The sequence below is a fragment of the Rhagoletis zephyria genome, unplaced genomic scaffold (assembly GCF_001687245.7).
Source record: "Rhagoletis zephyria isolate East Lansing unplaced genomic scaffold, Rhagoletis_zephyria_1.1 Rzeph_scaffold_00021, whole genome shotgun sequence".
Lineage (NCBI taxonomy): Eukaryota > Metazoa > Arthropoda > Insecta > Diptera > Tephritidae > Rhagoletis > Rhagoletis zephyria.
This window is the reverse complement of record NW_016157105.1, coordinates 1-25,702: the sequence shown is the minus strand read 5'-3', so window position 1 is coordinate 25,702 and position 25,702 is coordinate 1. Positions and strand designations below refer to the sequence as shown.

The following is a 25,702-nucleotide window of genomic DNA, read 5'->3' as shown; positions in this document are numbered from 1 at the left end:
GGCAAATTTGTCAGCTGTTCATGCAAGACCACCTTGTATTAAGGCGCCCTGCTATTGCTAAAGTAATTATTAAACAGTGCTTCTAATAATACTATACTTGTATTGTTGCCAGTTTTATTTAAATAGAAAAAAACAAACATTTAATACAGAAGACACTACAAGAATCAAAAATTAAAATTAATTTGAAAATGTTTATGAAACTCAAATTTTTCATAGATACATAGTTTTTAAAGCGAAAATTCCCCACAACATAGCATTCCCCAAACATTACCCACAAAAAATATAATTTCTCCCAATTTGGGGAATCACCCACAAAACGGCAACGCTGGTTAGTCATTTTCTTTCATGCGAAGCATTTTCGATAATTTTTCTTTATAAGGAGAAAATGAGCAACACCTTCAACGAAAAAAAAACCCAAAAACCGATGGTAAACTGAGGGAAATAATGCATAGTAAAAATGAATACTTTATATTTGATTATCGTTTAAAAATGTTCGTATTTAAAAATAATAAAATAAATTGAGAAATATTATATCATTCTGGATGTACGTGTACATACGTACCAGGGATGCCAACTCATTTTATCTCTCTCCCCGTTGACCACCGCGAAATTCCCAGATTTTCGGTGAAATACCCCATGATTCCATAAAAAAGTCAAATTTTTTAATTCAATTGCTTGAATTTATTTACGAATGTACTTACAATATTTAAATTTAAATTAAAAAATACGCCATATAAGTCAAAATAAACAACTTTGGGCAAAACTGATAAAAATTCAACAAATCATAAAATTTTTTAACTTATTACTTATCATTTTTAGAAGTCAATTTAATTTTATTATTACTTAATTTATTTATATCTTTAATTTAAGCCTAAGTGGAAGATTTTATCACCTTTGGTTTTTTTGCTAGACCTTTTCAAATATTGCAAAAAACGCGATTTTTTGACAGTTTGACCTAGTTTTCTCAAAATCTGGACCTGAAGGAAACTTTATACTTACGGATTCGTAATCAGCACAAAAAGTCTTTCCAAAACAGCTTTAATATTTCTTTATTTCAAGTAAAGAATTAGTCAACGAAAACAAATTGTCTTACAGACTAATACAGAGATTTTAACAAAAAATAATAATCTTAACAAATACACAAACGGTAATGGAAAACCATTATGGATATAAGATTTTAGAGTTGTATCAAAACGGATAGTATATTCAATGCTAACAATGTTACATGGGAAACCAAATAACAAATTAGTTCTATTTCTTTTCCTTACTTATAAGTATAATTAAGAAGTGTAATGAAAGTGTCCACTCCACATCACCTGGGTTCAAGCCCTGGTCAAAGCAACATCGCAAAAAAAATAAAGGATTTTTCTTAACAACGGTCGTCCCTCGGCAGGCAATGGCAAACCTCCGAGTGTATTTCTGCTTCTCATAAAAATACAAAAAAAAACTGTAGATCCCTCCGCTTTGTGTGCCAACATCAAGGCGCACGCCACAAATCAGAGGAGAAGCTCTGCGAAACACTAACATATGTGTAAGCGCCAATCTATTATTATTATTACAATGAAAGTGTGCTCAAAAGATTTATATACAGTATTGTGTTCTATCAACAGCCACAACAAAATCACTGTTGCCTTGTGTAATTGCATTATTTGATATGTATATATAAATGAATGTAAGTAATATTGGCAGAGTTGAAATTGTGACTAAAAATAAAATTTTACAAAAAGTACTCTACACTCTAGGTAGATAAGTTATTTAATGATCTAAAATTAAATAGTCTAAATTCCCCGCAAAATGCAGAAATTACCCGATTCACCGCAACGAGACCAGTTCCCCGCAAGTTGGCATCACTGATACGCACCCCAAGCATGCAGAGCGCTGCTCTGAGAGCGGTGACAACACACACATACATTCATAGTACATACATATTTATCCGTACAAATCGCGTGCTGTGGTGTTGATGCATGAACCAAACCCTGTAGGGTNTCAAAATCTGGACCTGAAGGAAACTTTATACTTACGGATTCGTAATCAGCACAAAAAGTCTTTCCAAAACAGCTTTAATATTTCTTTATTTCAAGTAAAGAATTAGTCAACGAAAACAAATTGTCTTACAGACTAATACAGAGATTTTAACAAAAAATAATAATCTTAACAAATACACAAACGGTAATGGAAAACCATTATGGATATAAGATTTTAGAGTTGTATCAAAACGGATAGTATATTCAATGCTAACAATGTTACATGGGAAACCAAATAACAAATTAGTTCTATTTCTTTTCCTTACTTATAAGTATAATTAAGAAGTGTAATGAAAGTGTCCACTCCACATCACCTGGGTTCAAGCCCTGGTCAAAGCAACATCGCAAAAAAAATAAAGGATTTTTCTTAACAACGGTCGTCCCTCGGCAGGCAATGGCAAACCTCCGAGTGTATTTCTGCTTCTCATAAAAATACAAAAAAAAACTGTAGATCCCTCCGCTTTGTGTGCCAACATCAAGGCGCACGCCACAAATCAGAGGAGAAGCTCTGCGAAACACTAACATATGTGTAAGCGCCAATCTATTATTATTATTACAATGAAAGTGTGCTCAAAAGATTTATATACAGTATTGTGTTCTATCAACAGCCACAACAAAATCACTGTTGCCTTGTGTAATTGCATTATTTGATATGTATATATAAATGAATGTAAGTAATATTGGCAGAGTTGAAATTGTGACTAAAAATAAAATTTTACAAAAAGTACTCTACACTCTAGGTAGATAAGTTATTTAATGATCTAAAATTAAATAGTCTAAATTCCCCGCAAAATGCAGAAATTACCCGATTCACCGCAACGAGACCAGTTCCCCGCAAGTTGGCATCACTGATACGCACCCCAAGCATGCAGAGCGCTGCTCTGAGAGCGGTGACAACACACACATACATTCATAGTACATACATATTTATCCGTACAAATCGCGTGCTGTGGTGTTGATGCATGAACCAAACCCTGTAGGGTAACCCCGAACTGGTGAACCAAATTTGTAGTTCCGTACTAGATCTTTATCGCCAAAAACGAACCAGTCCGATAGTAGCCACCAGTTCAAAAGCAGCGATATGTGGTACTTTCAAAAAACAATTTTAGAAATCTATATCTAAAACNTCACCTGGGTTCAAGCCCTGGTCAAAGCAACATCGCAAAAAAAATAAAGGATTTTTCTTAACAACGGTCGTCCCTCGGCAGGCAATGGCAAACCTCCGAGTGTATTTCTGCTTCTCATAAAAATACAAAAAAAAACTGTAGATCCCTCCGCTTTGTGTGCCAACATCAAGGCGCACGCCACAAATCAGAGGAGAAGCTCTGCGAAACACTAACATATGTGTAAGCGCCAATCTATTATTATTATTACAATGAAAGTGTGCTCAAAAGATTTATATACAGTATTGTGTTCTATCAACAGCCACAACAAAATCACTGTTGCCTTGTGTAATTGCATTATTTGATATGTATATATAAATGAATGTAAGTAATATTGGCAGAGTTGAAATTGTGACTAAAAATAAAATTTTACAAAAAGTACTCTACACTCTAGGTAGATAAGTTATTTAATGATCTAAAATTAAATAGTCTAAATTCCCCGCAAAATGCAGAAATTACCCGATTCACCGCAACGAGACCAGTTCCCCGCAAGTTGGCATCACTGATACGCACCCCAAGCATGCAGAGCGCTGCTCTGAGAGCGGTGACAACACACACATACATTCATAGTACATACATATTTATCCGTACAAATCGCGTGCTGTGGTGTTGATGCATGAACCAAACCCTGTAGGGTAACCCCGAACTGGTGAACCAAATTTGTAGTTCCGTACTAGATCTTTATCGCCAAAAACGAACCAGTCCGATAGTAGCCACCAGTTCAAAAGCAGCGATATGTGGTACTTTCAAAAAACAATTTTAGAAATCTATATCTAAAACGATGAATTTAGAACTGGTTCAAAACTATAGAAAAAGGGATGCAGAACGAACTAGATCTCATCTGGCGAATTTTGAACTATTTCGAAACTATTGAAAAAGGGATGCAGCGGGGGGCTTCTTTACTTTAAATTGATTTTTGCTTGGCGGGTTTTTCGTTCAAATACCTTTTCAGTCTGTACTTCGCAGATGCTTTTTAATAGTTTGGCAATACAAAACTAATATTTGTTTAGCATCTTAACATTTTGGGACCTTCTGGAATATAACCAATAACAGTCAGCAGCTCTGCAAATTCAGCTACAGCCAAAGGTATGTAAACGTGTTTTCAAATGTACAATTTAATTTACATTCATTCAAACAAATTTGATTTCAGATTGAATATACATTTCTCTGCAAATAATTGAAATTTTCTACCATGGTAACCCAAAAAGAAAACATGTTGTTACTTTTTTCGTTTACAACTGGTTCGAAACTATAGAAAATGGGGTGCAAAGCGAACTAGATCCCATATGTCGAATATAGGACTGGTTCTGAACTATAGAAAAGGTAATGCAGCGGAGGACACTTTCCAGATCCTATGACATCGCTGTGTTAAATTCGCATGTTTGCATGCAAAAGAGATTTATCGCGAACAAATCTAAATATTTATTTACTACATACTTATGTATAAATAAAATACATGAAGGCATTTTTTGTTAACGGCTTAAGATCTGCACCGATTATTCGATTTTCAAAACTGAGGTTCCAAATTAAAGGGTTTGGCCTCTAACTGCACAGCAAGGTATGACTTTTTTGGAAAGGGTTGCTCCCTTTTTTAAAATTATAAAACCTGCACCGTTCGTTGTATTCGGAAAAAAATTAGGTGTCAAATGAGAGCCTGGGCCTCTAGATATGCAAGAAGATTTAATTTTTTTCAATTGGGTTACCACCTGTTTAAAAAGTCATTACCCTTACATAGTTCGTGCATTTAAAAAAAAATTATATAATATGCCATATAAACGGGCTTGGTCTATAGATCTGCAAGGAAGAACTTCTTATTTTTTTAAAAAGGGTTGCCACCTGTTACACTATTTTTCCTGCAGAGCATCAGATTTACACCGTCTCTCAAGTTACAAAATGAGGTGTCAAATGAAAGGGATTTACTTATAGACGTTCTTTGGTTTTTTAAAGGGTCGTCGCCTAATTAAAAATGCATTGTTTAAAATATGATAGTAAAATGTCACAATATGGGTTTGAGATTCAATTAATATGTTGGTGTTTTTAATAGTGTTCCTACTTATTAAACACACTTACGGTAAGTGATGTATTAAGGGCTTTCGATATCGCTATCAATCGAAAGGTAGTTAAGAGTTGTTAACTAGATGACAACTCTCGAAAATTTGAATATTTTTACACAAAAGCCATTAAACTAGCTGTCGTTTGATACCAATATCGAACGTCGTTAATAAGTTACTTACCTTTCATACCTATATATTTTTCAACTCTTAAAAGCACGAACATATTATTTTAGTATAAAGACCCTTTCGCTTGATGTCCATATTGCGACATTTTACTGAGTATCATATTTAAGCAATAGATTTATAATTAGGTGGCAAACCTTAAAAACAAATAAAACCCAAAGCACATCTCTAGGTAAATACCTTTCATTTGGCACCTCATTTTAAAATTGAGAGAACGGTGTAAATCTGGTGCTCTGCACAGAAAAATAATAATTTTTAACAGCTGGCAACCTTTTAAAAAAATAAGACGTTCTTCCTTGTAGATCTATAGACCAAGCCCGTTTATTTGACATATTATATCCTTTTTTTAAGTGGGGTGGCAACCCTATTTAAAAAGTTAAACTTTCTTGCACTTCTAGAGGCCCTGCCCTTTCATTTTACAAATAATTTTTTTTAATATAACGAGCGGTGCAGGTTTTATAATTTTAAAAAATGTCATACCTTGTTGCATATTTAGAGGCCAAGTCCTTTAATTTGGAACCTCAGTTTTGCAAATCGAATAATCGGTGCAGATCTGATGCCTTTAACAAAAAATGCCTTCATGTATTGTATTTATACATAAGTATGTAGTAAATTATTATAATCAAAATTCGAGCCCCCACCCCCTAACTTTAGTTTTCCCTATATATAAAACATAGTACCCTGAAGTGCTAGCTTAATACTGTCGAGTCCACCTAACCTCAAGGTAGATGCCTTTAATTTAACGTTATTTGACAAGTTGATCCCAATCGCAAAATGCTTCATTTTATTATGGGCGTATTTGAATTGAATACTTCCATTATACATATGGGTGAAAATTTCTCAACTGGACCTCGGATTTCAGTCAAGTTCGAAGTTTTGCGTGAAAATTTGTGGGTAGAGAGGTTTATAGATGTGAAAGGGATTCTGGGAATTTGTTTGAAAAAATTTAATTTTTAAAGTNTTTGGATCAACTATCTGTGTCCGTGACTGGTACTTCGACACTCATATTTTGTGCATCAAATATTCCTTCAAGTAGCTCCGACGCTTTGTACAAATCGCATATTGATAATATTGTAGATTTAGTATCTAAGCGGTCTAGTTGCAATTTTTGTATTCTTGGTGACTTTAATCTTTGTAATGTTGGCTGGACGACTATGGACGATAGTTTGGCTTTATTTCCCAATAACGTTGGCAGTTTCTCCGAAACATATGTTGTTGACAATCTACTAAGCTTAAATCTCAGTCAGATAAATAACCTCAAAAATAAGCTTGCCAGAATTCTTGACCTAGTATTTATTTAAGTGAAAATTTGAACTTTTCCTTAGATGAATGCCTCGGTCCTCTGTCGTGTTCGGGTTTACACCATGTTCCTCTGGTCCTCCAACTGGAGTTTTACGAATTCAAAAATCTTAAATCAGATACCTATTCTTCGAATTATAGTTTTAGGAGCTGTAGCTTTGATGCAGTTAGTAATGAAATTTGTAGGGTAGACTGGGACTGGGTTTTTGTAGGGGCCGACGTTGCAGATTGTTTCATTTCTTTCAGAAATAAAATTAATGAAATCTGCAGGAGTTATATCCCGCTAAAGAAAAAGAACTGCCATAAGATTCCATGGTTTACTAAGGAATTGAAGAAAATTAAGAACTTAAGGAACCGATTTTTTAGAAAATATAAGTGTTCTAATTTGCCGCAACACAAAGAAAATTATATGTGCTATGCGAATAAATTTAAATCTCTGAGTAAGACCCTACATCGAATATTGCCAGATTTGAACGTGACATCAAACTGAACCCTAAAGCTTTTTGGAGCTATGTCAAGTCAAAGAAAACGTGTTCAAGTATTCCGTCACAAGTTTTTTATAATAGTACCCATGCTCAGTCTTCTTTAGAGGCTGCTAATCTTTTTGCTGACTTTTTCAGCTCAAATTTTGAACCCGAATTGGATCTAGGTAATTTTTCTATTTGTAACACTGATTCTCCCATAAACTTTGGAGAGTTATCTCTAACAATAGAAGATGTGATTGGTGGCATTTTGAAACTCAAAGCATCATTCCAATCTGATGTAGATGGTTTCTGTTCTTATCTATTTCAGAATTGTTCTGCGATTGCTTACCCAATCTTATTAATATTCAACAAGTCACTTGAATGTGGTAAGTTTATTGATGCCTGGAAAGTTACCTCTATTACACCTATTTTGAAAAATGGTAACAAAAACAATATTGCCAACTACCGACCGATTAGTAAACTTTCAACAATCTCCAAGTTATTCGAAATCATAGTCAAGGAAAAGATGTACTTTGCTGTCAAGAGTTTGATCTCAATTAATCAGCATGGCTTCATGCTGGCCAGGCCAACTGTAACTAATCTTGCGGTTTTTTCTGAAGTCTGTTTGTCGGCTTTTAACAATCGAGCACAGGTTGATACCGTATATACTGATTTTTCGAAAGCTTTTGACAAAGTCAACCATTCAATCTTAGCTTTCTGTCTTGGGTGGAGTCCTACCTGTCCTCACGAAGTTGTGTTGTAGCTGTGGATGATGTTTACTCGCGTTCTTTTATTGCGTCTTCTGGTGTACCGCAGGGTAGCGTTCTGGGCCCCCTGCTATTTGTAATTTTTATTAACGACATACGTTATTGCTTTAGGTACTCTAATTTTCTGCTCTATGCTGATGATTTAAAAATATTTTCAACAATCACGAATGAATCTGATTCCCTCAAGCTGCAATCGGATCTTGATAACGTATTAGCTTGGTGTAGTTACAATCACTTGCATCTAAATCCACAAAAATGCTTCCATATATCATTTACAAAATCCTGACCTCCTATTCATACTCAATATTATATTGGTGATTCAACTTTAAGCACTGTGAATGAAATATCCGATCTTGGGGTGATTTTTGACTCAAAATTTCATTTTCATAGTCATTTTAACTATGTTATCGCTAAGTCATATTCCACGCTTGCCTTCATTCGCCGTTTCAGTACAGAATTCACAGATCCTTACACGTTAAAGTTGCTGTTCACGTCTCCGGTGCGTTCCAAGTTAGAATATGCCTTCTTCGTCTGGAGACCTTACTATGATTGTCATATAAATCGGCTCGAGCGTGTTCAAAAAGTTTTTGTTCGTTTTGCACTCCGCTCTCTGCATTTTCATGATCCGTTTCCTTCTTATAATTCGAGATGTCTCTTAATTAACTTGAAGTCTTTAAACAGTAGAAGAACTATTCTCTCATTGACATTTATTTTTGACATTATACATGGAGCGATTGACTCGCCATATTTACTCGAGCTTATTCGTTTTAATATCCCCTATTGAAACCTGCGGAACCATGGCACTTTTGTGTTAGATCCAGTTAGAACAATTTACGCATCTAATTCTCCTATAGCTAGGGTCCTGAAGGAGTATAATATGTTCCCTAATACTATAGCCATTGATTTCTCTTTGCCGAAAGATAAGTTTAAGTTGGTATTGAATGGATTAATTTAACTAGTTATTAGTATATTGTTCTTTGTTAATTTGTAAATAGTCTGTAAGAAAATTGTTATATAATTTCTAGACTATAACTCATTAAATAAATAAATAAATAAATAAATATATTTTTAAGCAATCTTTTTTTCAAAACTAATTTTCTCTTGAAGTAATTGACGAAAGTTTATGAAATTTTTTTGTAAGCGTAGTGACAGTACAGCTTAAAGAAAAATATTTTATAATTTAGAATTTTTTTTTGTTATTTTAAACGTAAATATTCAAGTTGCATTAAAAATATGTTCTCAATGAGTGTTTTCCATTCCGTTTATATTTTCAAAAATTGCATTTATTGAAGAAAATATTTGTAAAAAAAAAATTTTAGATATTTTCTGCTTTTGACTTATAGAAACATTTGTCACAGCGCGCACGCATCGTGAACCATGTGCGCTCACCGACTATGCGCGCAACGTATTCACTAGAAAGCTCGTACAGGAGCAATTAACAATTGGCTCATATTTCCGACTTTTGTCGTAACCTCATATCGATGGCTGAGTGGAAGATCGGACTATCTCGGCAGCCAGTTCGAAAACGCTCTATCTCATAAAACTTTTCAAGAACGTCCTATTTCAGAATTCGTTTCAAAAACGCCCTATCTCAGCTGCCGATTCAAAAACGCCCTATATCAGCATATTTTCAATACATTTTGAAGTGAGATAAGGCGTTTTTGAACCGAATTTTGAGATAGGGTGTTTTTCAATTAAATTCTGAAATAGGGCGTTCTTGAAAAGTTTTTTGAGATAGAGCGTTTTCGAACTAGCTGCCGAGATAGGCCGATCTTCCACTCAGCCATCGATATAATAATGATGGCATTTATGGTATTTTTAAGGCATTTTTAGGTTAAGCTTGGTATGTGTTAAAATAATCTGATCAAGTCGCTTGTTTTGGAGTTCACACGCAACTATACTACTTTTGAACACGTTTTCATTTGATTTAAATACGTTTATATTTGATTTTACAATTTCTTCCCCTTAGTGCATGCTAAATTTTGGTATGAAAGTATTATTTTTAAATACGAACATTTTTAAACGATAATCAAATAAAAGATATTCATTTTTACTATGCGTTATTTCCCTCCTACATACATATGTATATTTAATACCTTCATAATTTTAGTGGATCAATGGCATCGGAATCGTCGAATTATGAACCCAAGTTTTCACCAAAAGCTCCTGACATCCTTTTTCCCAATATTCAACAAAGCTAAAGATGGTGCCATTCTAAAGTTCGGTGAAATGGCAGATAATATGCTACCACATCTTATTGGTGAAAAATTACAAAGGATAACATTAAGCATAGCTGTCGGTAAGGAGTAATAAAAGAGTTATAAACTAAATTCATTGTGCAATTAATTTGATTTACTTTAGAAACCACAATGGGGAAAAAAATGTACAAGGGCGATCAGGTTTCAGACAAATTAGTAAAAGCCTTCGTTGTGTTAGTATATATATTTGCATAGAAACGTAGTGAATTAAAAAAAGAACAAACATTTTTCAGACTTCTCGAAGCAGTGCCGAAGGAATGTTTATTGGCATATGTAAAGCTAAACCATTTTTATGCTCGATTTTCGAAAACTACAAAAGAATACTTGTATACGTTCATCGAGGAGGTGAATTGCATTATCAAATATTTTCTAAGTACTCATATAAAACGAACTACTATATTTATTTATTTGCATAGCTTTTAAATAGGAAGTTATCAAGTATAACTTTTGGAAAAGAGTCAAGAATTGCTGACATTGATCCCCCTCAAAGTTATAAAGCCACTGATGGCGTTTCGATTGGAAAGACCGAATTGAATGAAAAGATACCAAATATTTTTGTTGATCAAGCAATAAATTTATATCGCGAAGGAAAATTGTCTTACCATGACATAATTGGCGAAGCTAATACCATCGTGTCGGCGGTAAGTAATAATTCAAAGATTAATTTTGCGTACGTATAAGAAACACGAATAAAAGTCATGAAAATAGAGAAAAATATGTTAACTTCTAAAAACTAGTCAATTCTTAAACAGCGTGTACAATAACTACTCGGACAACAAAATTTTATAAGTGTTTTGGTTAGAACTCTGATGGAGCTACTCAGAACTCTCAACAAAACTCTGAAAAACAAATTTTTTTTTGGAAATAAAAACTTGCCCCTTGTTTTTGCTTATAACTTTTTTACTATTGGTCGGACAAAAAAACTTTGTGAGAGATTTGGTTAGAATAATGTGATTATTACCTTCATTTCGATCAATTCATAATTCGTTTATAAAAATATGTACATAATAGCTTCATGTAGTTTCTATTATAGATTGAATTATACATACATATTATAAATGAAAATTATTAAATGAAATAAATAAACATACTTAAGTTCCAAACAATATCTATCTATTTGAATTTTGGTGCTAAATCTATGACCATAGCTGTATATGTATACGAAAATGTGCAAGACCATAAAGAAATAAAATTATCAAAATTTCCTTCTCGGGAACTCTAGAACTATTGAAAAACTACTCAGAACAGATGTAATTTTAATTTTTTTTTTAATTTTACTTTTTAACCTTTTTCGAAAAATATGTTTTTTCGGCTTCTTCTCAGGAACTCTAAGCTTTTGGAAAGATACTCAGAATATTTTTAACTTTTTTTCAAACATTCAACTTTTTCGACTTTTTTAAAAGAAAATTTTTTGGGCATAATTTTACAGAACTTTTTGTTTCCTTTTCAGGAAGTCTGGAACTATTGAAAAGCTGCTCAGAACAGTTTTTATTTGCCTTTTTGCCACATGTCGTATGCTGCGTGAATGTGGCATACACAATTTTCAAAGCAATTTTTTTTTCTCAAAATATCCAGAATTTTCTTCCTTTTCAAGAACTCTAGAACTATTGGAGGGTTACTCAGAACAACTTTTTTTTGTTTATAAAAATTTGCCCCCCCCTTGTTTTTGCTTATAACTTTTTATTATTGGTCGGACAAACAAAATATATAAGAGTTTTAGTTAGAACTCTCTTCTCAGAACTCTCAACAGAACTTTGAAAAGCAAAATAAATTTGTTTGTTAATAAAAATTCGTCCATTGTGTTTGCTTATAGCTTTTTTACTTTTTGTCGGACAACAAAACTTTATAAGTGTTTTGGTTAGAACTCTCATGGGGCTACTCAGAACTCTCAACAGAACACTGAAAAACAAATGAAGTAAACAGTGACAGAATTAGGTAAAATTTCTCAAATAAAAAAATTTTGGATTTTTTTGCAGAACTATTTACAAAACCCTTTCAGAACTCTAGAACTCTTTATAGTACACTACGATGTGGCATCAGAACTCTTTTTCCTGGAAAAAGGGGGCCGCGTGAAGTTGGCCCACCAAATCGTTTTACCGATTTCTGCCCGAAATTCCCCGGAACTATTGCAATTTCCAGCCAGGAACTCTAAAACTTTTTAAAATCCAGCCAGAGCTCTAAAAAAATTTCACATTTGTTCAATGCGTAGAATTTCAATTGAATTAGCAATGGCAACTTCAGTATAAAAAATAACTAACATTTCGTAGCCGGATCTATATAAATTATAGATGTTTAAAAATTATTTTTACGATGTATTTTGGAACCAATTTCCGTCATCCCTTGTCAAATTTTGTTTGGAGATTATTAAATTATTTTTACTATTATTATACTATTATTTAAAAAAATATGCCTGAATACAAAACCAACACTCATTGTTTCATAGCAATATCTCACTGGATATTTCATTTATCTTTTCTGTAAAGACGAAAGATATTCCATTTTGCAAAACTTCGCTTTAATTCGATTTTTAAACACCCTTTTAAACCTGTTTTATTTCTAAAGTTTTCTTTTCAACCTATTTCGTTTGTACCGTATTAAATTTAATAAGAATTTTAAACAGGTGGCAGCCACTATTAAAAATATTTTTGAAATAAAGCCTTCTGAAATATCTTCTTTTTATTGACTTGCCATCATTTTGTGATGTTTCATTTTACATACTGATTAAATTTAATTTGAACTTTAAACAGGTGGTCAGCCTCTTTAAAAATATTATATCATAATAACATGTTCTGACCGACATCGGAAACATGTTTTCGTTGCTTAAACCGGTTTTCGACCTAAAACTTGTGTTTTCGTCCATGCAAAATCTGTCAAACGAAAACTAGTTTTCGCTGAAAACAAACGTTCCACTCATTCCAATCGGTGTCTGCACTATCATCTTTCATACGTCATTTCTGATTTATTGTTAATTGGCTGGCCAAAGTAAAATAAGAATGATGTAAGAAACAGTTCTAGAGTTCTTGAAAAGGGGAAAAAAGTTCTGGACATTTTGACAAAAAAAAAAAAATTGTGTATGCCAGATTCACGCAGTATACGACATGTGGCAAAAAGCCAAATAAAAAATTGGTCTGAGGGGCTTTTCAATACTTTAAGAGATCATAATATGGAAACAAAAAGTTCTGCAAAATTACGCCGAAAAAAAACTTCTCAAAAAAGTGGAAAAAGTTGAATGTTTGAAAAAAATCTAAATTAAAACCCTTCTGGGTAGCCTTTTAAAAGTTCTAGAGTTCCTGAAAAAGGAGAGGATAATTCTGCAAAATTACGCGAAAAAAAATGTTGTTCGAAAATGTTGAAAAATTAAAGGTTTGAAAAAAAATTAAAATTAAAACTGTTCTGAGTAGCTTTTCAAAAGTTCTGGAGTTCCTGAGAAGGAAAAAGAAAGTTCTGCAAAATTACGCCGAAGAAACATTTTTTTCGAAAAAGTCGAAAAGGTAAAATTTTGAAAAAAAAATAAAATATATAAAACTTTTCTGAGTATCCTTTCAAAAGTCCTACAGCTCCTGAAAAGGAAAAAGAGAGTTCTGCAAAGTTAAATTAAAAAAAAAAATAAAAATTAAAACTGTTCTGAGTAGCCTTTCGAAAGCTCTAGAGATCCTGAGAAGGAAGAAGAAAGTTCCGCAAAATTACGCCGAAAAAAGCATTTTTCTCGAAAAAGTCGAAAAAGGTAAATCTTTGAAAAATATAAAAATTAAAACTGTTCTGAGTAACTTTTTAAAAGTTCTAGAGTTCCGGAGAAGGAAAAAGAAAGTTCTGTAAAATTACGCCGAAAAAAACAATTTTTGTCAAAAAAGTCGAAAAAGTAAAATTTTTGGAAAAAAAAAATATATAAAACTTTTTTGAGTATCCTTTCAAAAGTCCTAGAGCTCCTGAAAAGGAAAAAGAGAGTTCTGCAAAGTTAAATTAAAAAAAAAATAAAAACTAAAACTGTTCTGAGTAGCTTTTCGAAAGTTCTAGAGATCCTGAGAAGGAAGAAGAAAGTTCCGCAAAATTACGCCGAAAAAAGCATTTTTCTCGAAAAAGTCGAAAAAGTTAAATTTTTGAAAAATATAAAAATTAAAACTGTTCTGAGTAACTTTTAAAAGGTCTAGAGTTCCTGAGAATGAAAAAGAAAGTTCTGAAAAATTACGCCGAAAAAACACTATTTTGGAAAAAGTCGAAGAAGTAAAACTTTCGAAAGAAGTTAAAATTCCAACTGTTCTGAGTATCTTTTCAAAAGTTCTGGAGTTCCTGAAAAGAAAAAAGAAAGTTCTGCAAAATTACGCCGAAAAAAACATTTTTTTCGAAAAAGTCGGAAAAGTTAAATTTTGAAAAAAAGTAAATATTAAAAGTGTTCTGAATAGCTTTTCAATACATCTAGGGTGCCTGAGAAGGAAAGAGGAAGTTCTGGAAAATTACGTCGATAAAAACATTAAAAAAGTCGAAAATAGAAAATTTTCGGGAATGGTAGCCCATTAAGTTTTAGTCAAATAAAATGCAAGCTTCAAATAGCCAAAAATTATGGTGGATTTTTGAGTCTTCCATATAATGCATTAACAAAATCTAAGGTTATTTTTTTCTATTTTAGACTTGCACTATATGAGATTAAATTGAATGGGCTACAAAACTGCGTTTCCAAAAATTTTATAAAAATTCGAATTAAAAAGCTTGAAATTTCGATGAAGGCTTTTTGAAGTTTGATTAAATTTTTGTGAAATGTGTTCAAGCTTTGAGACTTTTTTTCATGTGGTTTCTGTTATAGATTGAATTATCTATACTAATTATATAAAGAGAAGTCCCTTTTTTTGTAACAGGTAATCTCGCGAACGGCTGGCCCGATTTTAATGAAATTTTGTATATAAATAGCTTTCAGCAACCACCATGTTTTAGGCTAAAAAATTTACTTTTTTCCGGTAGGTGGACCAGGGATTAATTTATTCCAAAAAATCTTATTATGGTCCGATTTGCTTAAAAGTTGGTACGTAGGTAGCGTTTTGCCTAGGTTAGCATATATGACCCTATTTTCCGGTAAGTGGAGCAGGGACCGATCTATTCGGAAAAATCGTATTTATGGTCCTATTTGCTTAAAATTCAGTACGTAGGTAGCTTTTTGCCTAGGTTAGTATATAGGATCCTTTTTTTCCGGGAAGTGGACCACGGACCGATCTATTCGGAAAAATCGTATTTATGGTCCGATTTGCTTAAAATCTGGTACGTAGGTAGTTTTCTGCCTAGATTAGCATATATGATTCCTTTTTTTCGGGAAATGGACCAGGCACCGATCTATTCGAAAAATTATATTTGTGGTCCGATTTGATTAAAGTTTGGTACGTTTTCCAATTTTCATGCAATTTCAAATATAAATAGCTTTGGGCAACCACCATAACAAGGGGCGAATTCGTCACTAGGCAAGTTTTTTTTGCGACAATCAGAAACAGCCAAAAATGTATTCATCAGTTCGTTTTAATATATAATGTAATTCATATATTCCAAGAAAAGGCTTTACTTCATAAGATATTAGCGGTATTCTCGAAGCCTTGCACGATGCAAGGATTGCATGAAATGCAAAAATTCTATTCCAAATTTGGAAGAGTACGAGAGCACCCCATTGCAAAGTGGTAGCATGCATAGGTAGCAAGCAGCGAAATTCTGTATCAAATACAATAACAAGATAAAGCAACAGAAATTAAGTGAGCGAGATGAGAGGAATGAGAGAAATATGTAGCAATTCCAATAACAAAACAACTACCACAGGGTCGCATTTATTTTTCTATGCTTTTTTGCAAAATATATACATGGGTTTCGACGTTGCATATTTTGCAGCGGTAGGAAATGGCATTTCCCATATATTTTGTTTTTGTGTGTTTGCAAGTTATGCAATCCGTGCAATCCGTGCTACGTGCAACGGCTTTGCAAGATTTGGAGAATACCCCTATTCTTTTGTTCCTAATGAACCAGTATGCATGCTTCGGTTGTAGGTAAGGCGACGACGCACTTGCTATTCTGAAGAGTTTGACAAAAAGAAAAGTTCTTGCTTGCGCATACTCTCTAGCGTAAAACACATATGTATATTTATATGTATGTATGTCAAAGAACGCCAATCTATATCTATACTAATTATATAAAGAGAAGTCCCTTTTTATTTGTAACAGGTAATCTCGCGAACGCCTGGTCCGATTTTCATGAAATTTTGTATATAAATAGCTTTCAGCAGCCGCCATGTTTAAGGCCACAAAAAAAAATTACTTTTTCCGGTAGGTGGACCAGGGACCGATCTATTTGAAAAAGTCGTATTCATGGTCCGATTTGGTTTAAATTGGGTGCGTAAGTAGGTTTTTGCCTAGATTAGCATATAGAATCTTTTTTTGCGGTAAGTGGACCAGGGACCGATCTATGTGAAAAAATCGTATTTATGGCCCGATTTGCTTAGAATTTGGTACATAGGTCGCTTTTCGCCTTGATTAACATATAGGATAATTTTTTCCGGTAGGTGAACCAGGGACCGATCTATTCTATTTCCAGTCCTGGAAATGATTCCAGCGGTTTTTCAAACAAATTTTCTGTTTTTTGGAAAACTAACCCTTTTAAATTAACAGAAATATATTCATTTATCATACTTGTAACTTTTATGGCACCGAAATTTTCACTGAAATAATAACAGTCCTTTTCTTTTCTCTTGCGTGTCTCAAGTAATTGCTGATTTATAATTTCGTTTGAGTCAGAATCAAATCCTTGCATTTCACCAAGCCTCAAATATAATTGTTGTAGAATTTTGGTTGGGCTTTTAATTCATTTTTTAATATACTGCATATAGTTTTCATATTTGTATGCCGAAAAGTTATCTAGCTGACCATACATTTTGGCGCAATCGGACAAATGTAAAATACAATGAAAATTAAAACCAACCAATTCCTCTCCATAAATAATAGCAAAATATGAAACAAAATCCTCCAAAATTTTTTGAGCCACATTAGCTTCTACCTTGCATGAATTTTCAGATAGTAGTAGTCGAATACCAGAACAGAGCAGTAAGAAATGATAATATAGGTCGTCGGGAATACAATCCTTTAGAATGAATACGCCACTACATAAGAGAAACTGCCTGAATTCGGTGGCTTTCCCGTTCCCTTGAGGTTCGCCCAAATTCTCCATCCAACGGAAATTGTGATACCATGCGAAATCCTGCCAGTTCTAAAACGCTTTTATGTTTTTTAAAAGCATCACTATGATAACGTAAATCCAATCTCTGTTCAAAAGATGAATCTGACCTTAATTCTTTCAAACCTCTTTCAAAACAAACCCTCCTCTTCAAGTATTTACCCTCCTGGCAACATTTAGGACAGCTATTCTTACCATTGTGGGATTGGACTCCACTGACGAAGGCACGAGCTGACAAATCGCAAGTAAATAACCAAACTTCCAAATTTTTTTCAGTTTGCTCCGAACCAAGCTTGATACCATTTTGCTTTACAAAAATTACCTCATGGCAAAAATCTTATAAGAAGTCATCGATACAATCTGGCTAGGTCATTCCCGAATAGCAACCAATTGTAAATTCCACAATAAATTCTAAATATTTGAACTTTGGTTTTAATATAGCCACTCCCATTTCTAGAACATTCTTTGATTGAAAAAGTTGTGAAAAAATTTTGTTAACGAAGCGATAGTCTGCCGAAATCCGCAATAAAATCTGCGTTGTGCTAACTTTAGTCTTGCGATTACCACGCCCACTTCTAGGGGTTTGTCGCCTTAAAGAAAAATCTTGCCGCACAAATATTATACTTGGATAGGTATTCTATCGGAATCCGCAATAAAATTTAAATTCTTGCAAAAACTCGATGTATAACACCTCACTAAATATATCTCAATATAAATTTTTGAAAACAAATAACAAAAAATTGTTGATTCTCACAAAATAAACCATCTCGTCATAAAGAAAAATATTTAAAAAATAGTTCTTGAAAAACGCCTATATTTTTGAACCATTCTATTAACAGTTGAACTTTTGAAGTGGATTTGCATAGTGAAAACCCGTAAATTAGGGATTTAAAATTATACAGTCGTAATCCTTGTTTAATGCTCTGTAAAAAACGCGGCCCGAGTTAGAATACGTGAAGTTCAAAATCGTGGCAAGTGCCGATTTCAAAAATAGTAACTTTTTCGATTTTCAGGTAGGTTTTCGATAAGGTTCTAGAGTCTAGACGAATGATTATATATATTACATATATACAAGTCGATTGTATTTATACATATATGTGCAGGCACGACTATAGGGTGCTGGTGTTTCCCCCCAGGGCCGGATTTTTCCTTAAATTTAGTTGGAGGATAAATATTATAAAATTATATTAAGTAGGTAAATTTGATTATTTAATATTCACATATCTTTTATGATATCCAATAAATGCGAAAGCGCATGTCATTTCCGTGCTAGTCAAAACAACTGCCAATCAGGCCTAATGTGAAACATAGAACGGTTCCGAAGTCAACACGTGTTGTCTAAATGTTGTGATCGTAATAATTTTCCCATGGTTCATGAAACTTTTTGAGCTAGAAATTGTAGAGTGGCCTTCAAAGAGATTCGAGGTTATTTGCAACAGGGGGAAATCAGAAATCAATAGAAGACGAGTTTCTGGCATACAGCCCATCTGAGCTTAAATGAACGCATTTGACTAAAACAATAAAAACTATTTTACGCATTCACTTGATCTGTACAAACAGTATAGCAAAACATATTCTCCCTTTAGACGAAGTTATTATATTATACAAAAATGACATTCTCCACATACTACAAAAATATTTGGTATTTTTCAAAAGCACTGAAAAAGTTTGTAGTGATAGCGTTGGAAATCGTTTAAATATTAAAAAAAAAAATTTAGGCCCATGTTTAGTACCGGCCCCGGACGATAATACAAGTTTATATTATTAAATCAAAAAACTAACTAATAAAAATAGCTATAGAGTAATAAGAGTTTATAGTTAATTTTTTTTTTTAAACCAGATAAAAGTTGGCCGTTATAAGTGGACCAAAGTTGGCTATTGCAGTAGACGACTACGAAATTCCCCACAGGGTATATGTACATAAATATACTGTAACTTTATGGATTTTCAGCCGACATATTCGCATTGAAGAATAGTATAAATTAAACTTGATTTTTTAACATTATTGCTTTAAGTGTCATTAATGCATTAAAAATTGTAAGGACAATTAAAAATTAATTAATTGTTAATTGCTACCACTACAAATAACAATTGGCTAATTCAATCAACAAGATTTTAGTTGTTTTGTGAAAGTTATTAAAACCTAACAATTATAAATGCCTACACTATAGGCCTGGGATGTGGATATGATAGCCATCCACATCCCAGGCCTGTGCCGTATTTTTATTTTAATTTTAAGTAAATTAGTTATTATCAATAAAGTAATTGCAATTAAATTAGTTGCCGTGTGCAATTAACAGTTTAATTGCAATTCATTTAACTGCAGTACGAAATTAAAAGTTTAATTGCAATTACTTTTTTAATCAATTAACAAGACGATTAAAAAATGAATTGATTAACGCCCAACACTGTCTGCTAGTAATATATAAATATTAGTTTCCAGATATCTTTTTAAAACTGTGTATACTATAGATACATATGGACATAAATAAGTATGCATTATTTTTGTATACTTAAAGGCTTTTGAAACATCCGCTAATGGACTTTTTTCCGCACTTCTAATGCTGGCCATGCATCCTTCTGTACAGGAACGACTGTACGAAGAAATCTTAAACGTTTTCTCTGAAAAAGTGTTTTATATGGACTATGAACATGTTGCTAATATGCCGTATTTGGATATGGTTGTTAATGAGACCTTGCGCCTAATGCCACCGATACCAATAATTGGAAGACACGTTGTACAAAATACAACACTTAGTAACGGATTGGAGCTACCAAAGGGATTTTCGATTTTAATTTCAATTTTTGATGTACATCGTAGAACTGATCTTTGGGGTCCAAATGCACACAAATTCAACCCAGACAATTTTCTCCCAGGAAATTTAAAGGGAAAGCACCCGTACGCTTACATCCCTTTTTCGAAAGGAATTCGCAATTGTATCGGTAAGCAATTGTCCATTCATGATTATTACCTGTACATATGTATGCATATATATATACAAATGCGTTTTATTTTCAGGATGGAAATACGCTCTTATTGCAATTAAGGTACTCTTGACAGGATTTGTTCGGAATTTTTCGTTTTCCACTTCAACGAAATTGGAAGAATTGAAGTTTTCTAATAACATATCTCTTAAATATACCCATGAACCTAAGTTGGTTTTGAAACATCGTAAAATTTAATGAAACACATATGTATGTATATACTTAATTAACAGCACATATGTAGATATGTATGTACCTACGTGTGCTATATGTATATCTTCAAAAGTGACCCAAATCAAAATTACTCGTTTGTCAGAAAATGCGAAAAACTATTTCTTAATACTTGCCAATCATATGGGCAAGGGAGACTTTACCTTAGGGTTTTTCAACAAATTTTAACATAAAATTGCTCTAGCTATTGTTGAAAGGTAAATAAAAGTTATGTGTACATTTTTAGCGCATAATTTCGAAAATGCCAAATTTTGAATTGTGTCACTTTTGAAGATCGTGCGGGATATGTACGGGCTGGCCCTAATCAACTAGGCGCACCGGACGAATCATGCGTGGTGCCCTTTCATACATACATACATATATGATATTTGATAATAAAACAAATTATTTTGAATTCTGTGCCATATTTTTATTGAAACAATACCATTAATAGGGTTCCATATACATGAAGAACAGTGTTGCTAAAAGTTTTTATATTGAAGTGAAATCACAATACATCTACAAAATTTATGTGTACACTGAGATATTTTATTGATTTAAATGAAGCAAAAAGGTTCAAGTTTATTTTTATTTGACGATTAGTGAATGAAAATTGTTAACAATGTGAGTATTTACATATATGTGGAATAACACATTGCGTTAAGAAATGATAGCGAGTGGCTGAAAAGTTCCAAGATTTAGTGGGAGGAATCCTTGCATATACAGGGTGTCCCAGAAGTAACGTGCCAAACTTTAGGGCAAGGTAGGTGGGGGGGTGAGCTCACTGATAAACAAAAAATTTTCAGGTTAAAGTGTCACCGTTTTTGAAATATTTACATTTTTTCGAATTTAAAAAAAATCGTGCCTTTTCATGTGTTTTCTTTAACTGCAACTACAAACCGGGCAATACTTAGTAAATTTTTTATGTAAAATACTTCCAGATAGTTGCCTCTCCATACTCAAATGCAATGTAGTTAAAATAAATTAAGGAACCATCATAAAATTAGGACTATTTCTGGATTTTTAACTTTTTGATATTTTCTTCCCCAACTTTGACTATCTCGGGTGAAAAAAAAATGTACTGAGCTATAACTTTACATTACATAAAAAAATTGCTCATTTAATAAAGATTTCAGAAAGGTGCCACACTTACTGCTTTGAATAGAAAAAAAAAGTTATAGCCGCTTTTGTGGGTAAAGGACTGAGACACGCTAGAATGTATTTAATAGATTTAAATTGAATTTGCTCTTGTTACCGTCAAATGACATGCTAAATAGTACAAAGGTACATTATTACCTGCTCCTGACATTATTTTGTGTTACTTACCGGAATTCGGACTAGAGTCTATAACAAGGGCTATATCTATCAATATTTTTTGTGAAGCATGGATTCACGTGAAATAAAATATACATGAGTCGTTTGAAGAGAAATTTATTCATTTATTGATAAAATATGCTCAAATTGGCGACCTTCTACTCTAATACAAGCTCGGCACCTTTTAAGAAAAGACGCTTTTAGAGATCTTAAACTCAATTGGGCTATCTCAGCAGCAGCTCCATTTATTTGTTCCCGCAAATGCTCTTCGTTTTGAATTGTTTTTGAATAAATTTTGTCCTTAAGACAGCCCCAGTAGAAAAAATCTAATGGATTCAGGTCTGGCGATCTAGCGGGCCACGTGATTGGCCCGTATCGTCCAATCCATCGGCGAGGATAAGTTTCGTCTAAATGAGCTCTTACTTCACGCCCGTAGTGAGCAGGGCACCCGTCATTTTGCAGCCATAGTCTTCGCCGCAGGTTTAAGGGTACATCTTCCAAAAGAGTTGGAAGCCGTTCCTGAAGGAACTCTAAATAACTGTGAGAGTTGAGCGTTGGCGGCAGTTCCACAGGTCCCAATATCTGACAATTAAAAATACCGCACCATAAATTTATTTTGTACCGGTACTGCGAACGATCTTCTCTCATTTCGTGAGGATTGTATATCTGCCAACTGTGAAGGTTATGTAAATTAAAATAACCATCACGTTTGCATGATGATTCATCGCTCCAAATTATTTTATTAAAAAAGTTGGGGTCTGATTCATGCATTCGCAACATTTCACGGCAAAATCTAACCCTCGACAGGTAATCTCTTTCTTGTAGAGCCTGAACACGTTGAATGTGGTAGGGATGAAATCGATGGTCTTTTAAAGCTTTGTGAACTGTAGTTTTTGGTATTCCCGTCCGTCTTTCCATCATTCTCACTGAAGTCGATGGAGCTAGTTCCACTTCCTCTAACACAGCTTCAACATCTACCGTTGCAGGACGTCCTGTTTCGCCGCCACGCCTTCCAGGTATGCGACCTTAAAAAAGTGAAAAATTATAGTTAACAAGCAAGCAAACAAGAAAGGTGTAAAAATCACTTACCTTCATATATTTCTCTATGGGTCCGGGCGAATACTTCACGACCCGGATGTCGACGATTGGGGTATCGCTCTGCATAGAGTCTTTGAGCAGCTCTGGCATTACAGCAAGCTTCACCGTAAATTAGGTGAATATCCGCATATTCATGCGACGTATACTGCGTGTTCTCTGTCATAGTATTAATAACACAATGTTCGAAGGGTCCAATTTCACAAAATCCACTTTCACTAATTCCGGTAAGTAACATAAAATAATGTCAGGAGCAGGTAATAATGTACCTTTGTACTATTTAGCATGTCATTTGACGGTAACAAGAGCAAATTCAATTTAAATCTATTAAATACATTCTAGCGTGTCTCAGTCCTTTACCCACAAAAGCGGCTATAACTTTTTTTTCTATTCAAAACAGTAAGTGTGGCACCTTTCTGAAATCTTTATTAAATGAGCAATTTTTTTATGTAATGTAAAGTTATAGCTCAGTACATTTTTTTTTCACCCGAGATAGTCAAAGTTGGGGAAGAAAATATCAAAAAGTTAAAAATCCAGAAATAGTCCTAATTTTATGATGGTTCCTTAATATATTTTAACTACATTGCATTTGAGTATGGAGAGGCAACTATCTGGAAGTATTTTACATAAAAAATTTACTAAGTATTGCCCGGTTTGTAGTTGCAGTTAAAGAAAACACATGAAAAGGCACGATTTTTTTTAAATTCGAAAAAATGTAAATATTTCAAAAACGGTGACACTTTTACCTGAAAATTTTTTGTTTATCAGGGAGCTCACCCCCCCACCCACCTTCCCCTAAAGTTTGGCACGTTACTTATGGGACACCCTGTATTTATATCATATTGCAAGCTCAAAGTTAACATTTTCCTTGGGACACTCCTCGCTTATAAAGGTCCCACTTTAAAGCGTTAATAATGATAGCACCATTGAAGCAATATGCAATAAAATTTAATGAGGCTTTGGAGTTTCTCCAACCTTAGATTATAATGTAATTTTTTTTTTACGTGCGAAGTTTGCCGGGCGTTTGTTAATATTTTCCCTCAAAGTCGCTAAATTTCTTTTTTTGCAATCCGACTTTATAAAAATGTCTGCAATTCCTATCAACTTTACGCGATGTGATGCTCCCAGTGATTTATATTAAATTTAGATTGGAAATCAATCATTTTCTATATCCCCTTTGAAATTTTCCAAAAAGTTTTGGTGGCAAGTTACAAAAATGGCGTTGGAAGTAATATTCCGTCATTCGTTTAATAATTACAAAGCACAACATACACTACGCTTTGCACCGCGTTTCCACACTTTAATGAACGCCATTTGTTTTTTTTTTTTTTATAAATTTCGTGCTCAATTTCAGAATATACGAATATTAAATCAATTTATAATATAAATTTTTTTCGGTGCTGACATATTTTTTATTGTTTTTTTTTTCATTCAGAAACAAATCTGTAAATTTGTACATTTTACTGTGTAAATTTGTATACATATGTGCCTATACTTCAGGGCAAAACAAAAACAAATTGTGCTACAAGTGATTATGGAGTGAGCAGCTCTGATGTAAAAGTAAAAACTATTAAAACATAATTTTTCTTGGTTACGTTAAAGTACGTTTATAATCGTCGTTGAACATCCTGCGTACAATGAAACCACAATATTTAACAATGCCAATTGCATTGTAGAGTTCTAACTTATCATGTTGAGACAAAAATGCGATTGTGGCACATTCATAATTCTGGCTCACAACTGAAAGTATAAACGGAACAGTTACTACCAACGTGACATACTTTTATACGTAAACTACATATTTGCAAATACAAATAATTAGGGAGTTCAAAAAGTGTTGTACATATACTATCGTTTTTTGCATATCGTAAACTTTAAACTGCTAAAACTGCATTTATTATGAAATTTCGAACCGTTAAAAATAGTTGGTTGTGATACAAGTCCGCTTACCATTTAGTTAGCAGTTAAACGCTTTACGACATACGATAATATGACACTTACGACAACTTGCGAACCACCTAAATGTGTAATACCGAGCTCACTGTTTATTCGACGGTGAACCATTCTTTTTCAAATTGCCTTATTATATAAAGAAAATAAAGAAAACTGAAAAAGAAAATAAAGCTATAAATGGCGACTTCTTTCGCTTATTTGCATATAATACCACTAATCAATACTAAGTTATATTACGCTCTCATTCAGCCATTAACTCGAGTTTAACGTTTTGAGTTTATGAACTACTGTCAAGCGTTCACATTGGGGTGTTTAAGAAACTCAGAGTTCAATTTGACATTTTTATACCCGAGCGCACTTGTGCACAAGGGTATATTAACTTTGTTCACATGACGGTTGTTTGTAACAGCCAAAACGAATCGAGATAGATATAGACAAATGTATATGNCACTTATGGTTACATGTGTATATCTTGGTAACCGCTGCACCAATTTCTTCCAAACTTGGCGCAATTGTTAGCCTTCGCACAACATACCAAATGGTCGAAAATTTTTAAAATCGGTCAATAACCACGCCAACTTTCCATATAACGGTAATTTTCAGAAATACGAAAACTGCGATATTTTAGTAACTACTGAAGATTATTCACTCAAAATTGATTTTAACAATAAATTTTAGACGAGAAATAATAATATTATAAATTTTTGGAAAATGGGCATAGCCACGCCCACTTATAGTT

The 25,702-nt window shown here is 33.4% G+C and overlaps 1 protein-coding gene and 1 long non-coding RNA gene across 2 annotated transcripts; one reads left to right on the top strand and one right to left on the bottom strand.

Annotated features, from left to right (window-relative positions):
* Positions 1–944: 944 nt before the first annotated feature.
* Positions 945–2,139, bottom strand: LOC108362130 (uncharacterized). Its single transcript, XR_001847420.1, has 2 exons — positions 2,000–2,139; positions 945–977 (listed from the first exon to the last, which is right to left on the bottom strand). It is a non-coding gene; the product is annotated as an uncharacterized LOC108362130 (long non-coding RNA).
* Positions 2,140–3,633: 1,494 nt separating this feature from the next.
* LOC108362056 (probable cytochrome P450 313a4) lies at positions 3,634–20,589 on the top strand. Its single transcript, XM_017614890.1, has 9 exons — positions 3,634–3,679; positions 9,298–9,359; positions 9,924–9,939; positions 10,065–10,253; positions 10,316–10,385; positions 10,446–10,557; positions 10,629–10,853; positions 19,926–20,349; positions 20,426–20,589. Exons 1-9 carry the CDS (start codon positions 3,634–3,636, stop codon positions 20,587–20,589), a joined length of 1,308 nt encoding a protein of 435 aa, XP_017470379.1.
* Positions 20,590–25,702: the final 5,113 nt, after the last annotated feature.

Coding starts and splice junctions, on each gene's coding strand:
- LOC108362056 (XM_017614890.1), top strand. CDS start 3,634: ATGCAGAAATTACCCGATTCACCGCAACGAGACCAGTTCCCCGCAA. Junction 10,386..10,445: donor TTAGTAAAAGCCTTCGTTGT/GTTAGTATATAT, acceptor AACATTTTTCAG/ACTTCTCGAAGCAGTGCCGA. Junction 10,558..10,628: donor TGTATACGTTCATCGAGGAG/GTGAATTGCATT, acceptor TTATTTGCATAG/CTTTTAAATAGGAAGTTATC.